The following is a 17,247-nucleotide window of genomic DNA, read 5'->3' on the forward strand; positions in this document are numbered from 1 at the left end:
TTTCCGGTCCTAACAATAGTAATTCTTGTGAGATTTTATTTTTCTACAATGATTCATGACTGAACAATAATTTCTGTAAATATATGACATGTAAATAAGTTGTTAAATAATTGTGTTAAAAACTAAGACGTATACGTGCAATTTATTTCTCTGAAATACATTCTTTTTTAGGACTTCATCCTGCCTTACTAACATTTACTTTTCTACCCAGGATTTTTACTGAGAGGATCTGAGGGCCTTCAACTGAAACCCTGCTGGCTTCTAATTCTGGGGCAAGTCCTGCTCTTGTTGCGTAACTATGAATCTGCTCCATCTTTTACCTTCTCTATGTGTCACGAGGGTAAAGACAGCACTTACTGTTTACAGTGCAAGCAGTTATTCAAAACATGAAAGTTTTTCCCATAAAGAAAACTGAGCGTTGCTCAGTGCCAGTTCCCAACGGCGCGTCCATTTCTAACATGCAGGCGCACGGCCCTGCCTCAGGGATTCACACAGCTCTCCCAGCTCCGCTCCGCCTCCCCGGAAACCCCGTCCCTGGCCATCGCTGACCCCAGCCCCACACAAACCTGATTCCGCACCCAGCATGGCCTTGGCACTGCTACCTTTGGTGGTCTCACTGGTCCTGGCTGGTGCCACAGGAGCGTTGTGGCCTCAGTACGTGGAAGCAGATGACCCAGATGCTGAGCTGGAGGCCCAAAGTTGGTGCTGGCAAGCGCCGGGCAGGCCCAGGGGTGCTGATGGGCCCAGGGGTGCTGACAGGCCCAGGGGTGCTGACGGGCCCAGCGGGCGCTGACGGGCCCAGGGGTGCTGATGGGCCCAGGGGTGCTGATGGGCCCAGGGGTGCTGACGGGCCCAGCGGGCTCTGACCGGCCCAGCGGTGCTGACGGGCCCAGGGGTGCTGACGGGCCCAGGGGTGCTGACGGGCCCAGCGGGCTCTGACCGGCCCAGCGGTGCTGACGGGCCCAGCGGTGCTGACAGGCCCAGGGGTGCTGACGGGCCCAGGGGTGCTGACGGGCCACGGCCGTGCCCGCCTGCGGCGAGCGGCAGCCCCAGGGGGACAGGGGGCCCTGCAGGTGCCACAGAGCGTGAGGTGCCCGCGGGGTTCGGGCTACAGAGCGCCAACGGGGCTGACGCACGGCCGCCTCGTCGGGCAGGCCCTGGGGGGTGACGTCAGGGCGACGCGAGGGTGACGTCAAAGGCGACGGCGCCCCGCCAGCCGCGGCGCCTCCAGCTCCCGGCGTGCCCCGCGCGGAGCCGCCCGCCGCGAGGCACGCCGGGGGCTGTAGTCTTCCCGGGCTGCGGCGGCGCGGCTGCGCAGTGTGGCGGCCCGGGCGGGGGGCGGTCAGCCGGCGGCGGGGCCGGCCGGTTCCGTGCTGGCACGCCCACCCGTGCGGCGGCGGCGGCGGCGGCGGCGGGCGGCGAGCTCGGTCGCCCGGTGGGGACGCTCCCATCCTCTGCCCTCCCTCCCCGCAGCCCGGGGCGGCGCGGCCGTAGCGGGCGGGGCTGTGGGCGCCTGTCCGCCGCACCTGCCCGGCCGCCGGGCCCTCAGCCCCTGCCGCGGAGAACGGCCGCGCGCGGCCCGCACCCGCCGCGGCCCCGAGGGGAGCCCCTTCCCCTCAGCCGGCGGGTGCCGCCCGCCCGCCCCGAGCCGCGATGTTCTCCAGGAAGGGCCACGCCGATGTCAGGAAATCCACCCAGAAGGCGCTGGACCCCAAGCGGGACGTGCTCACCCGCCTCAAGCACCTCCGGGCGCTGCTGGGTGAGTGGGGGGCGGCCGGCGGCGCGCTGAGCCGTCTCTCGCCGCGCCGTGAGGGGCGCGGGGGGGGCGGGGAGCCCCCCGCCCCGGGTTCCCCTCGGGGCTTCTCCTCGCTTTCGCGTCTTCCCCCATCCAGCCGCAGCCCGCCGCGACGGCGGCCGGGGAGACCCCGGGCAGGGGAGCGGCCGGGGAGCGCGGGAGGCGGCCGCTTCTCGCCGCCTCAGGGGGAAGCTGCCGGCGGTGCCCGCCGGTCGCCAGCGCAGATCTCGGAGCCGCGGGCGGTTGGCTGGACACGCGTATCTCCTCACCCTTCGGTGCGCCTCGAGCCGTTTTATAATGCTCTTTGGGGCGGCTGGGCAAGAGTTGTCCTCAAGACAGAGTAAAACTGAGCGATAAGAACGTCTCATAGGCAGCCCGTGTTGAAGATACCCTTTTCTGCCTCAGGTTCCCTCAGCTTTCTGAAAGCTTCCTTTGCAGGTTTGGGGAGCTCTGTAAGCTGCCGTGGTTATAGCCGTTCAAAGGTAGCAGTGAGCGTCCCTTCAAAGTTACAGGAGCTGTTAGGGAAAGTTACTGATGCATTTTGCTGCTTCTGGCTTTGGAAACCTGTGTCGCCCAGTGTCAAAGTGTTTGTGATGCAGCATTGTCGTTTGGGTACACAATAGTATGTCAATGTATTTCTTGCAGGGTTTTTCAGAAGATGCATTCATAGAAACTCTGCTCTTGTCAACAAGACTACTTTGGGTTTTTTAATTTTTTTTTTTATTAAAAAAAAAAAAGAAAGTTTAAAGGTTGTCATGTAATGGTATTTTGTGATGCCCTTCCCATGTCTGTGGCAAGGTTGAACCTCTCTCTCTCTCTAATGTCCCCTTACAGTTGAAGCCTTAACTCTGGTCTCTTTATGCTGAACATTGAAACCAGTTGATGTGTTTCAGCTATGAGCTATGATTTGCAAGGATTTGGGTGGCCTTGTGTTCTCTGTTAGTCAGCAAACTGTGGGAGGAAAAGGCCCTTTTAAGAGTTTTTGTGCACTGTCCCAGTTCAGGAGAATCAGTGACAGTATTTGTTTATCTGATTCTTAGATTGTTCTCCTGAGAAACAAGGTGGAAAAAATGATCTGATTGGTAGGTCTTATGTACCCTAATAATTTTTTAGTCTACTGTTTCAGTCAAGTTTGGCAGGTATGTGGGAGCCTCAAAGATGTTGTGTTACGAGCTGTGGGGAGTGAATAAGTGGCTGGAGGAGAGGGCCTGAGGTTAGTGGCTCATCGAGAGGGAGCAGAAGTTGGGCACTCTATCTTCTGCTGAGGAGCTGCTCTCTGGTCGGTCAGCATTCATTATGTTCCCCGCCGGACCCCCTATGTGCTTGCGCTCGGTGGTGTGAAGGATGCGTGGAGCTGGAGTTACTGCCCAGCAAGCAGCTCAGGCCTTGCAGAGCAAGGGCGTGCTCCCCTTCAGTCCTCCGCCTGGTACCTGCACCCGGCTGCAAGACTTGCACTGAGGAACCTCGCTGTGGTTTGCAGCGTACGCTCATCAGTGGTGCTCGAGATTGAGTTTGAGATTAAAAGCTTTTTCCTGTGACGTTCCACTGATAGGAGAAAATATACGAAAGAAGTTTTGAATGTACCATAGCAAAGCGAGGAGCTTTTGTGGTGAGGACACTGACCGTGATCCTGAGCGAGAAAAGTAGCGATTAGTCTCCATCGGGATGGTCCCTTTGAGAAGGTTGTACTCTGTGAGAGCGTGGAAACGAGTGAGTGGAAGAGTCTGTAAGAGCCTGTGATAGTTTAGTTTATTATGGGCATCCTGCTGATTTTTTGGGGACATGTTCCTTACAGGTGTGAGTAACCATCACTCTGCTTTGAAGACGTTATTCCCCTGTGATCTACTGCATTTAACTAGCTAATCTGAAAAAGCTATTTTTGTGGGTTATTGATAAGTAGACAAAGTGCTGGTCAAATCCCTAAGTGGTCTTGTGTCACACTCTAAAATTGTCCAGGTCTTGCTCATCTTTTGAGCAACAATACGTGTAAGGTCGACACGCCCAATCTGTAGATATTTAAGCTTCACAATTTGGACTCACAAGTAGAGCAGTTCTGACAACGGTGCCTGCTGGTGGGAGATGAGAGGCTCATGTGTTAGAGTCCCTCAGCACCTGCAGTCTTCACATTTTTTGTGAACAGTATTGAACCTTTGCTTTAGAGTTAGCTGTGAGTGAAGGGTATGTGACTGCTCTGGTTATAAATTCCTCCTATTCTACAAGTGTATGTAAAAAAATCTCTGTAGTTAGCAATCTGGTGGTCAGTTTTGTGTTAATATCCCTCTGGGGACCAAATGTGTACATTTCTTGTACTGGAGGTATATAAAATTTTTTTTTTTGCTTATTTTTGTTTTTTTTTTAAATCGTCCTATGTATCTAAGTGCCTAAGGGCAGGAATTTGAAAAGACAGGAGAAGATACCTTACCTGCATTATAATATGCCTTTTAACTGTCTATGTCTGCCTGCTCATGTGCTGTACAAACAATATTAAAATAATGTCAAATTTAATCGTAAAAAATTTTTGTGAAATTCTTTGTTTACGAGATGAGGTTTAGAATGTTTTGTGAAACCATCCTGAGAAAGACTGGTCTAAGAGACTGTCGTGCGAGCTCGCACACCTTACTTTTCTTCCTTTTCCACCAGCCTCACTAAAATAAATGGACTTGAAGAAATAAGAAATATAGTAACTTTCTGTTAATGTTCCCCTTTCAGCCTCTCAGAAAGACATGCCTGAAACCAAGACATGACTAGTTTGAGGTGAAATACTGGACTTGCTATGGCTCTTGGTTATACCCATCTTATGAGAATGTTACGTTTTTGTGTGCCAGTGCGGTACAGAGGAGGTTGTCAGGCTCCTGTGACGGACCTGACGAGTGGAACAAATGGGAAAATACGCCTATTAGCGTGACGAAATTAATTTATGTCCCAAAGCAGATGGTACAGAAGGTGGTGTTGTCTGGTGGTTTTCTGTTAAGATACTTATTACCCAGTTGGCAAGGGTGGAAAAATACACCCGTCACTTCTCAGGAAATAGCTTTTCTTCCAAGCGTCTGTTACATTTGGAGATAGTGACCTGATTTTTTGATTAAACTTATTACTGAACATTGGTTTTAAGTGAAAATTGTTATCAGTGCCGGAGGGCTGGGTAGCATATTAGTGGCTTATTGGCTGAAGTGCTGTGATATGACAGCTGGCTGTCTTCTAGTGGGTATGTTTTATTGCAGGGACTATGTCAAAGCAGGCTCTGGTTATGTTCCTGAGATGTCTGCTTTTGAGAATGTCAATGTAAACATTCTAGATAATATGGGAGTGGCTTTCTGAAGATAGTATCTTCATAGATATCGTTGGAAGTGTGTGTTTTATGGTATTATTCAGAACAGAAAATGAAGCAACACATGGTAAGAACTTCTGTATTTAAGGAAGACAAAGCTTTTGGAACAGAGGCTCAAAAATATTTCTTTGGTTTTTTTTCTTTTTATTTTTCTTTTCCCCCCTAAGTGTGGCACTCCTTGCGCTGGCCAGGGGTAGGAATGTGCGTGTCTCTGTGTTCCTCCCACCCCACACTCACAGTCCCCAACTACTCCACCCGAGCCACAGTGGCACATGTTCTCAAAATAACTGTTCCTGTTTCTGTGTTTCCTTAGGAGATGCCATCTTTTCTTCCTTTGTTAGTTTTAAATCACAGGAATTAAATTGTAAACAAAATGACAGTTACTCTTCTGAGATCCTACTGATGTAGGAGGATAAAAATCAGAGAAAAGATGATAATAGGGGAGGGATGAGGGAAAGGAATGTGTGTTTCCGTAAATAAGGGGTTGTGTGAGCACCAGGTTCAATAACACCCAGTTTTTGATTGCTTCAGGTCTCTTAGCTCCCATCTGTGTAAGTTTGTCCAGTACCCAAATGGAAAGAAAAGATTTCCTTTAAATTTGTGTTGCTTGTAACATCTCTCAAGTCTCTAATGCCCCTTAGGATCTGAGTTCCTGCTCCTGTGGAGTAGTCTACCTGTCTGACAATACAAAATGCTAACCAGAATAACAACATTATTTTAAAGTGGATGTTTGCTTGTGTTAGGTAAATGACCAGAAAATTTCCTTTGTTTTTTTATTGCTATAAAGATGTACTAACTTTCAGAACTTTCATGAAGTCAGTAGGAACTTTTTTCCAAATACAGTGTGTGGAAGTGTCAATAGCGTAGTCTTTTTTTTTAGGATAGACTTGAAAAATGATGGTCTTCTAAATGGTGGTGGCAATGTACAAGTTTGGCTCTTTCACATTGATTGGCCGTAATTTGGCCATAAATTGGCCAAAAAAAGCCCTCTACACTGTTTCCCAGAGTAGTTTTTGTGGGACTGTTTTTAGCATAAAAATGTATCTCTGCTCGTTAAGACTTTGTTTCTGTGACTGTTCTTGGGTAAAAATACTATTTTTTTTATTGAAACAGCTCTTTCAATGTTTTCTCCTCAGGTACAATTGAAATGTTTAGTTTAGCATCTTTGCATGGCTTAGTGTATTTCCCTTGAATTTTTCTTCTGGTTTCAGAAATTGCTCTGTCATGACACAGTATCATTTATGAATAATGGTGCAATAGGAATAACAGCTACTGTCTGCTGTGGTTCTCCAGTAGTCTAGATGATGTCACTCTTTGCTCATGCATAAAACGGGATGAAGTATGATACTTTAAGTTTTTATTTCATGAATATGGTAAGCCTTTTCTTCGTGGCGTTGTTATTCTTACTAATTTCAGAGTGTGATTTGCCTGAGAACTCTGTTTGTTTAAGGCTGGAAATTATAAAGTCAGTCTGTAGGTAGTCTCTGAACTCTGGTGATTTAAGTTGGCCACCACCATTCACATTACACTTAGAAACAGGAAAAAATGGGAGCTTACCCATTGCTGCTCTTGAATATGCTGCAAGCTGCCTGGAAGATGGTGACAACAATTAAGTTGAATTAAGGGGCTGGATTTTCAGGTTTTTTATACTGAATAATCTTAAGGATGATAACCTTGTTTTGAAAGTAGCACCAATTTGGTGCAGTTGCCAAACCCAAATTGTCTTGCAGATTAGTGGATTGTCTGGATCGTGAGCTTGGATATTTGCTGGGGTGGGTTGTTAGACTATGTATGTGCTCACGCTTGGTTTTGAGCGTACTAATGGACTAAATTGTGCATCAGAAGACTGGGTGCTGGCTGGTGTTTGAATTAATAACATGCACTTCAGAGCCTGTGCTGTAGCACTTCACTCCTGGATGCATGTGTAAAAGCTGGGCTGTTTTCGGAGTTACGTGACTTTACATGTTTCAGCTGTGTCATTGAAGGATCTCATTTAAATCCTGAACTGGAAAATGGTGGTTCTGTGCTTTGGGGTGTGTGTGTCAGGAGTACTACTGCTAACAGATGTGGGGTGCTGCTCATGTCCGTTGCTTTTACCCTTTTCTCTGTTGAGCAGTGGATGAATGTATGGTAGATCTGATAAGGCTACACACAGACTTCAGTTTAGATTGATTATGAAATTTGTTATGTTACCAAGTGCAGTCCTTAATCTTTGTCTTTAAAAATATAAATTAAGAAAAACCATGGTTTTCATTTAACTGCCTCAATCAAAAATGAATAAAGGAGAGTAGTGGGGTTTTTTAGTTATGGCACTGTCTTGGCTTGCACAGTTCTGTACAGCTAGATTAATACAAGCTTAGTAGAAATTTTCATTTAGAGACATTAAAAAGTGAATGCTTCCAAACTTCTTGCTGAATTTAGAACAGCAGTTGTTCCTTAGATTTCATGGGAAATTTGAGATGTTAAAATTATTTTAGAAATTGTTCTAATTGGAGGTTTTTTTAGTAATGGTATGTTTCCATGCTGACATTCCTTTGAAAAAAAGAGCGAAAATTATCTTCTAGGCTTTTATTTAGCATTGAAAGCTCTAATCTGAAAAAGTGTGGGGTTTTTTTGGGGTGGTGTGGTTTGTTTTTTTTTTTTGAAGGTAAGTAAAATTGTATGTATTTACTGGGGTGAGGCTAGTAATAAAAGTTTATCATTGACCAGGGTATGACTGCAAAGTTGTCTCTTCATCTCCTTTATTTTTTCAAGTACTGGAGACAAAGAAGACCCCTCATGACTGAGAAAACTTTGTATAAAAAATATAAAGCCAAGTGACTTTGGAAGTCCATGAAGTTAAGGGAGGATTTCTAACTACTTAAACGACTGCAATAGCATTTGGTAGTTAACAGAAAATAAAAGGAAGGCTGGTGTGGTAAGGTCATGATTATTGTCCCTTCTAGATTTTTTTTATATGAGGAAGAGTAATGAGAGGTTGGCAATAAACTCAGATTCTTATTAAACGGTACGTGAGTAGTTTGTTTTCCTAAATTTTAAGCTTAAGTAGTAAGGCAAGGAAGGGTGACTTGCAGTCATCTAATGAGCCAACTGTTTCATATTTTATATTGAAGAAATGTCGTGTGTACCCTCATGAATGTCTCGCTATTTCCTATAAGTTGCTTGTAAAAGCTGTAATGTGTTCATCAGAAGCATTAGCCAATGGATCACCTATCCTTGTTTGGGGAATGGAATTAGATTATCCATGTTTTGGAAAGCCATTATGTATCTGATGGCTGATAATGATTGCCAGCTTGCCTTAGATTTTAGTGCTCAGTTTTGAATTCACTAGGTGGCTGTCTTCAACAGTAGTCATCTGAGAGCTATTTATCAGTGAATATAAAAATACAAATATAAAAATATAACCTAATACCTGCAATTCAGTCCCAACCTTGCCGTTTAATTTCCTTGAATGCTTATAAATACTTCTTCAGTCAATGTGATTTGCCAGAAGTCAGTATTTTATCTTAGTGTCTTAAATGATAAATAGTGCATGAAACTTTCACTGTTGTCTCCCATTTGAAAAACAGAAGAATGAGCCTTATCCTGCTACAAGTTAAACATGTATATAGTAGTGATCCAAGTTACTGTCTTGGGCTTCCTGCCAACTTTTAGTAAATCAAGAGCTCTTGAGAAGGAGTCTTTCTTGTCATGGTCTCTGTCTGTGATAATGGTCTTTTGGCGAAGTGGGTGGGAGAACCTGAGTTGTGGGGAGAGCCGAAGCAAGAGAGCAGTAAAGGAGCGTGTGAGACTCAGATGTGCTTGCCGTGGTGCTGCCTGTCTGGAGATGCTTTCCCTGCAACCCAGCGTGACATAGAGGGGAGAGAGACTGCTGGAGAGGGTGTTGTCACCAGCTTGGCTGGTCCTTCTACCAACCAGAGGTCGGTTTATCAGGTGAAGACGTCGCCCGCCTCTCCTGTGCCCAGAGGAGCAGGGTGAAACATTCATGGTCAGCGCTGCTTCCCACTGCTCGTCACCATGAACACATGCATGGTGAAGGAGTAGATAAATGGTGTTTTCTTAATGTATACAGAAAGTAAGGAGTTCGGTAGTGAAATGACCAAGAAAGCTGTATCTCTGACTGAGAATTAGAATTACTGGGTGTGTGGCTTGTTTGATATGTTTTGGATTTTTGTAGGTGAAGCGGGCAGTGGTATCAGGATGACAACTTGCATGCAGAATTGCAAGAAAATCTTACTTTCCGAGTGAATATCTACTCTTAGGGTAGTAAATGGGAGTATTGTTGTCGGCTTCTTTTAAGGTTAGAAATTGTTTTCCTATATATCTTGTGAAGGAATATAAGGAATAAGTAGTTCAATAGGAAAAGGATGTAGCTGTAAGAATGCATGATTACATCAGAATAACAGATGAGTCACCACTGAAATGCCACATTTATAGAAAAGGAGAATTTACTTTGATTAGGCAGTTCCTTTCTCCTCCTTTCACAATTTAAAGGGAAAGTTTCCTTTTTGTTTAGATTTTAATGACTTCATTCGTTCATATGAGATCCTTGTAAATGAAAGCCTTGTTTTCTCCTAGAGTTGTATTTAACAGAACGCATTCATAGAGAGGAATAATTGCACTTAGCTTGCAAATTCAAGACCAGTAGTTTGTAGGAAACAAGTATCATGTAAACGAGTTTCCATGCACTAATTGTTTCCATAGTACGAGCAACCAAACAAGGCCTTACTACTGAAAAGGTATTAATTAAAAAAAAAAAAAAAAAAAAAAATTGTCCAAGGCTAAAGTAATTCTTTCTTCCGTAGCTGTGTGATATTATTGGGTCGTCTTGTTGCAATCAGCTTTGTTGTCTTGATTAATGAATGGGTTTCTTGAGAGGTGAAACTTCAGTGAGAAGACGTGTTTTTAATAATTCTTGCCCTTTATCCTCTTAATTCTGGGTGGAATCATCTATCTTTTCTTGACCAAATCAGTTACAATAAAGAACAAACACATGAAGTTAAAGTGTGTTTTGCAAGTGTCAGATTTAGAAAACATTAGATTTTTTTTCTTCTTAAAAAATAAACTTATTTCAAATTTTAGACCTAAGTTAAGGCACAGGGGAGTGATGCATGCTTGGATTTCCATTATTTTTTTAAATGGATTGGAAATATGCTGTTTTCTGAATTGATCTGCTTGTCAGATAGATTTAAGAACTGGATTTGCATTTTGCATACAGAAATTATTGCTGGTGTTTGTTTTTTCCAAAAGTACCTGCTTGTTTTGATGATACAGAAGCGATTTGGTTAGAGAGCTAAGACACATCCCATCTTTTTTTCTTTGTTTTCCATTAAAAAAAAAAAACCTAAAGAAAAAGAACCTAAGCCACACTGCAAACTTTTATAAATTAAGTTAAAATGGAAATTTCCCTATTTTACTTCCAAAGACGGAATAGAAATTTGGTATAGAATATATAATGAAGTCACTAAAATTGTTTCGTATTACATTTATTTCATTCTCTCATACTAAATTTGCATGAAGACAACAATTTTCGGCTTTCTGATGTTGTGCAATAACTCTATTTATTCCTCTTTTCAGATATTGTGGATGGAAGTGACCTGAAGCAATTTTTTGAGAACAATTATTCTCAAATTTATTTTATATTCTATGAAAACTTCATAACACTGGAAAATAGCTTGAAACAAAAAGGTAGGTTGTAGAGTTTTGCCAGCAATTGAGTCAGTTTTCCTTAATTGTTCTCAAAAGCATTCTATTAGAGCTTATCTAATGATTATATAGTCCACAATTATCTATATTTGCATTAATAGTTTCATGCAGTACAGTATTAGTGTTAATATTTTAATTTTATGGTATCAGAGACGAGCATGGAAAATTGTTCTCTGAAATGTGAAAAGCATTCTAAATACATTTTTATGGCTTTAAGTGTCATTTCAGCACAAAAATCAGTTCTTGAGCATTTATATATGTATCCTCTCATCTTGTTTTGAAGTATTGAAGGCCTTCATCCTACAATTAAGCAGATGTCTCTTCAACTGAAACATTGTCAGAGATCCACAGAACAAATCTCTATGTTGAAGATACGTCAGTAGGAATAGTCGTTTGCTTGGAGATGAGCACAATGAGAGTGCTTTGCAGATCTGGGACTGTAGTTGTCCCTCATTCATGATCAAGAGAGAGAGGCACTGAAGTTTGGAGACATCTTGCTCTCTTGATATTAGATAAAAGATGCAGAAAAATAAACAGAGTGCAACATCTTTGAATTCAGTTGAATAACAAGAGTGTAATTTTGCCGTCTGTCTCATACCATGTATTTATGGCAAACAATATTGTTTTCTGTCTTGCAGGGAATAAATCACAAAGGGAGGAGCTGGACTCCATTCTCTTTCTTTTTGAAGTAAGTTTTCCATACCATGAAACTAATTTTTATTTTAAATCTCATTGTCATTATATGCTTACTTACACCTTTACAATGAGGGGTGAAACCAGGTATCGCTCAAAATGACAGTATGTGTCCGTGACTATACAAGGTGAAAGGCAGAAAAGAACTAGGGTATGCATTAGGTTTTCAGATACAACAACAATAAAAAAATGTATTATGCAATGGGAATGTTGATTGAATGAATATCCAGAGTTAAGAGATTTTATGAAAATGGCTTGAAAATCATGCAGTAATATATCTGTCCTAAGGAACTGAGGATCAACTTTTTGAAAATTTCCTGTTGTTTTTCAGTAGAATTTGGGAGCAAGTGATCAATAGTTGCATAGCCTGTTAGGCTAAAGCTGTCAAAATAGCCTTTTTTCTTTTTTCTTTTTCTCAAATTAAATATGTTCTTGCTTCTGTATTTTGGGGGGGGGGGGGAGGGGGCTAGTTCAAAACAACAGTACTTTTTCCTTATGCTTTGTCAGTATGAAGTTCAGTGTTATGTTTATTTTGAATGTGTCACAGCAGGAGTTTGGGCTCTACTTCTTTCAGATGGAGGCGTCTATTATGATTGCAGTATTTGGTCTTGCAGGACATGGAAAACAAAAGGATAAGACTTGTCAACTACTGCATATCAGTCTGATCTGAGTGTGTGAAATGTTAATTTGTTTAACTTTTTTTTTAAATTCAGTGGACCGTCTTTTACTTCCAGAAGCATATCCTTCCCAGCAATGTTGGTCTAGCATTTGAAGGTGTAGGGAGGAAATACTACCTGGTTAACTTTTGTGTAGTCAAATTAGGATGTCTTTAATTTAAAGAAGAATAGACTGTGATAGATCATTTTCCAAGGGACCTCTTTAATTAGAGTTATTACCTAAATATATCTGGATGTGAGAAAATTTCACTGGACCAGATGAAAGCCTAACATATAAAAAAGTTTTTAGAATGCACACCAGAAGTCTTAGCATAAGCTCTACCTGTCTCTGAAGTCAGAGATCAGTGGTGCCTTTTGCTGTTTTTGGGGTTTTTTTAACAATTCATTAGCTAAGTAACTGGCCTGACTTCTTTCTTAAGGGTAAATACATGCATGTTCTGTTGATTTCTCTTTGTTAATCCAACTACTAACTTTTCACTTGAGTATTGCATCATAGAAATTTTAATCTGTGTTTATATTCTGGGTTATTTTTTGGTAGAGGTAGTAGAAAAAAAAACTTTCAATGGAACTCTAGAAATTGAAATTAAAATGAAGGTTAAATGTTCTCAACTCTTATCCCTCTCTCTAAAAATGGAAAATAAAACCCAACCCAAAACAAAAACCTCAGAAATATAAGGCTTCATTTATTGCATTATTGTATAGTTTGTAGTTAGAATAATATTTATATTGACAATAAGAATGATGCTGTTTAGCCTAACATGCCTGTAATATGAAAAATGGCCATGAAAATGATGACATGAAATCCTGGATTTTTGTGGTCTCATCTTCTGAATTTTATGATGTAGTGAGTTCATCTCCCCTTTCTTCTTCTCCTTCCCTTTGCTCCTTTAACTACAAGACTGCATTTTCAGACTAAATTCTGAAAATCAAATTGTATTTTCTGCTACTTACGATATTAGGAAAAGAGTCTGCTTTAGGATTTTGCATGAGGCAGTGTTAAAAGAATGTGAGCTCATCTATCTGCTGGGACCAGATTTGGGGCAGGAGAAATTGTTCTTCCTTTTCTCTCCCCACCCCCAGTGGAGAAGGTATCACCTGATTTGCTGAGCAAGGCTGTGCAATTTAATGGGAGCTTATTAATATACTTACTCTGTGGTCTGGAATAATTAATAAAATTTCTGTGGCTATGTCATTGAATGGAAAGTAGCTAATGGTTACTCACCCAGTTAAAGTGAATAAATATACACTCCTGTGTCTTGAAAACAGGTGGCTAATAACTGCCCGTTTAATACCACTTAAAAACATCAGGAGAACATAGTCTATGAATAAGAAAAAAATACATAGTTATATATGAACAAAGTATTGCTTTGGGTCCCAATCTAGGAGAATTATAGCCTAGTTATCCACAGCTTTGAGGAAGAAGAAATGGTTTAAGATATTTGTATGGAATTTGGAGTGATCCACTTCATGGCGTTTATCTCCTGGAAGTGAGTTTTGCAATCTGTTTATAACTCTAACACTTGATAACTTAATGCATTGTAGGAAAACAGCTTTTTAGAGGGCCTTTTAACGCACAGAACAAGAATACATCAGTCTGAATACAGGACAAGAAAAAATGTAAATGCCAAGTAATTAAACATTCATATTGTAAGCCATAGGAAACAAAACTAATTGATTGTTAAGCTTGCCATATTTAATCTGATGTCAGTGTGAGCCAGAGGTTTCCTAGAGATTTCTTCTAATTAGCTAAATAGGTAATTACTCTGGATTAACAAATCCTGAATCCAGGTGCTGAGGGTTAACAGTTTAAAAATCAATAAAAATATTTATGAAAGGAATTGACTTCTGCTTTTTCTGGTATAGTTTGGTGGATGTTTTGCTGCTGTTCTTGAGTGACACCTAGTGTGTGTATTAAGCAAAAGTAACAAATGCCTTTTCCACAAATTCTCTGAAAACTAAGTTGATTCAGTTGTAATTTATTGAAGCCTTAATTTTACACATCAGCTACATAGCTTGGCCACTCAACAATAGCATCAAACAACATATTAATCAAAGAAGAAATATTAATCCAAAGGGAGTAATATGAAAGGTTAATAGTTCATTTTGTAAAGTGCTTTTTTACGATTCATATTACAAAGTTCTTAGATCTAATTTTATATTCTCCAAGCTGCTTTGGCCATGTCTTTTTCCAAATAGATATTAATGACATGATACACCAACTGTAATTATCTGTATTATTTTTCCCTGTTTCAGCTAAAAGGCCAAAATGATGTGAAAAACAAATTTGCTTTTTCTCTGGTAAGGCTTAGTTATCTCCAGATTTGTTGTATTTTTTCAGAAGATGTTAATATTGTTTCTTATATCACAGTTTTGAGGGCATTGTTTGTTTTAGCTGTCAGCTGAGCGCTGTGTGTCACAGAACTCACAAAAGGTGCACTACATTTATGTAAGTTTCTAGGTCCCGTAAAAGTATTATGCCATCATTTGACTGTGAAAGCTTGGATTTTTTTTTTTATAATGAAGTATTTTTTTCTTGCAGCATCAGATACTGGTTCTTCTGAAACTGCATATTTTTTTTTGCATCTGTAATGAAATAAGAGCAGACTGATGGTTTTGATATAATACATAGATCAATTTCTTTCCATTCTCTATATTATGCTTTATTAGTTAAGAACAGCCACATCTCTTCTGCTGAAGCAGTCATCAAATTCATTACACTGATTTAACATATTCACTGTATGAAATTCTTTAATCTTAGAATTTTTCAGATACTCCTTCTAATGTAGTAAAGCTCCCCAAAGTCACTTACAGTAGCCGCTATTATTGCTAGAAGTTTTTCAGATACTGTCTATGTAGTTCAGGTCTCACTGCAGTTTTGCAGACAGCTGAGAAGATAGGTTAGGTACTCCCACCTCCCACAGGTGATAGGTATGCTGAAAGCTTCTCACTATGGTTGGTTTTACTTGTTTATTTTTTACCAGTGCACGTTAATACAATATAAAGTGCCCGTGTGTTTTACGGGTCCTTATTTATAAAAGCATACTGTATTTTTCATATAGTTTGTACAAAGAGGTTTGTTTATCCTGTACTCTCTTAACTTCTGTAAGTCTATGCTTTGTATGGAACATCTTGTTTCTTGAACTTGGTGAAAACGTGAGCAGTGTGAGTCCCTGGATCCGGAAACAGAGTAAGCACAATTTTTTTTAAGCATCTACAAAATTGTAACTCCAGAAAGGTATCTAACGCAACTCATACTGGCCTTGCTGTGATTATGCTCCTAGACCCTTCTATCTGTCAAGCCTAGCTGTCCCTCATATGCCTCTTGCCCTGCTGAAATGAGGAGAGGCTAGCTGTGGTTATAAACAGAATAGACAGAGCGGTCTGTTTTGGCCTTCCTTAGAAGGCTCTTAAAGGCTCTTTATTTTGTAGCAGTAGCTACTGGTTTTAATACAGTATTGTTGTCCTTAGAAGCACATCTAAATATAAACTACAAGTGGCCACATACTCAGCAGATTAAGATGGTGGTATAAATCCATTGAAACATGGATTGGTCTGCTATCGGAGTGTGAATGTAACGATTACAGAAGCAGCTGTATAGCCTAAATTTATTCCTGCAGATGTGCACAAGTTTCTTGTTCTGCTAATGATAATTCGGGATAGGTTTATAATTGGCTATAGTCTGTTAGCAGCCCTTTTGAAAAGTAGATTACAGACCACACGCAGTAAATACACTGCATCTGTCAGAGGAACACCTGCTGTGGTGGTGGGTGACCAGATAGCTCTATGCACTGACGCAGCTTAGGAATATAAGCTGCTTTTTCAGTACTGCCTAGTAATGCACATAAATATAATTTTTAAAATGTATAACTTCAGCTCATTCTGGACTAAGATTGCTGTGCATATTTTAAATATCTAATTCTTCCACCACATTGTAGGTCTACTTTATATAGACTACTGTGTGAATTAGCAATATTGGTTAAGCAGCTTAAAGCAAGTCTCAAAGCCAGTGGTGATTTTTAGCAGGTCATTTTCAATTTCATAAAAACCTGCATCAGTTACACTTTTGGCAGTTTTTGATTTATAACTCTTTGGAAGACTTTAGTGCTGTGTTGCTATTTTTATGAATGTGCAAAAGGATGTTCTTTAATATCTGTAGTGTTTTCTTAGGGTGGTTTGCTTATCTTAGGATGTTGCTCCTAATTACTTGCTACATTTTGAATAAAACTGAGCAAAATTGAATTCTGCAGAAATAAATTGTGTACTGAAACTGGCCAATGTGAAAAGTACTTGTAAAATTCTTTACAAGGAATAATCAAGCCAAGTTATTGTTGAGTTCTTATTGCTACAGGTCCTGGTTTCTCATCTCTAGGCATTATCCCTTTTATTGAACTTTTCCCCTTTATTTAACTTGCTTTTTACTATTTGCATTTTCCTCATGTCTGTACAGCTCAGTGCCTTAATTTCCTCATCTGCAGGTTATCTTACACTTGAAATCAAATTACCATTAGGAGTCACAGCTTTAAATTCAGGCTGTAGGTTCTGTTACACCTTTTCAGTTGGTTCCCTGTGCCTGCTGTGATGACCAGGTCCACTGTTTAACCTCCAGTCTGTCACACATACTTGGCTGATTCTCAACCTCAATAGAGTAAAAAGGGCTTATTTGTTTATAACAATAAAATTGCTTATAGCCCTTCTTTCCTACACATAGGAAAATACTTTTCAAACCATCTACAGTTTGTTCTACCGTAATTCTGATTGGTTCATCTATTATTGCTCTTAAAATAACCTTGATGTTATTCTTACAGCATTCTGTTGTAAATTCTAACTATATGTTGCATATGTTCGACTTCAGAGATCTTACTGTTTAATGTTACGCCTAGGGCAAGAACAAGTATCTTGTGTGCTTTGGGCAGACACTTTCCCTCAACGAATAACTAAATAATTTATTGATGCAATAAATGGAGTATCCCTTTATTTAGATTGAACTGCTGCAGGTATACTAACTTCATTAGGCTCTTGGCTTCACCTAAAACAGCTGGAAAATTTCT

At 41.0% G+C, this 17,247-nt stretch overlaps 1 protein-coding gene across 1 annotated transcript in view; it reads left to right on the forward strand.

The window, feature by feature from the left end:
- Nucleotides 1-1,653: 1,653 nt before the first annotated feature.
- The window catches only part of RALGAPA2 (Ral GTPase activating protein catalytic subunit alpha 2), a 132,924-nt gene continuing 117,330 nt past the window's right edge, over nt 1,654-17,247 (forward strand). The window contains exons 1-3 of the mRNA XM_059828587.1: nt 1,654-1,759; nt 10,701-10,811; nt 11,468-11,517. Coding sequence (XP_059684570.1) covers nt 1,654-1,759; nt 10,701-10,811; nt 11,468-11,517 — 267 coding nt within the window. The remainder of the gene's footprint in view (nt 1,760-10,700; nt 10,812-11,467; nt 11,518-17,247) is intronic.

The sequence above is a fragment of the Gavia stellata genome, chromosome 23 (assembly GCF_030936135.1).
Source record: "Gavia stellata isolate bGavSte3 chromosome 23, bGavSte3.hap2, whole genome shotgun sequence".
Taxonomy (NCBI): domain Eukaryota; kingdom Metazoa; phylum Chordata; class Aves; order Gaviiformes; family Gaviidae; genus Gavia; species Gavia stellata.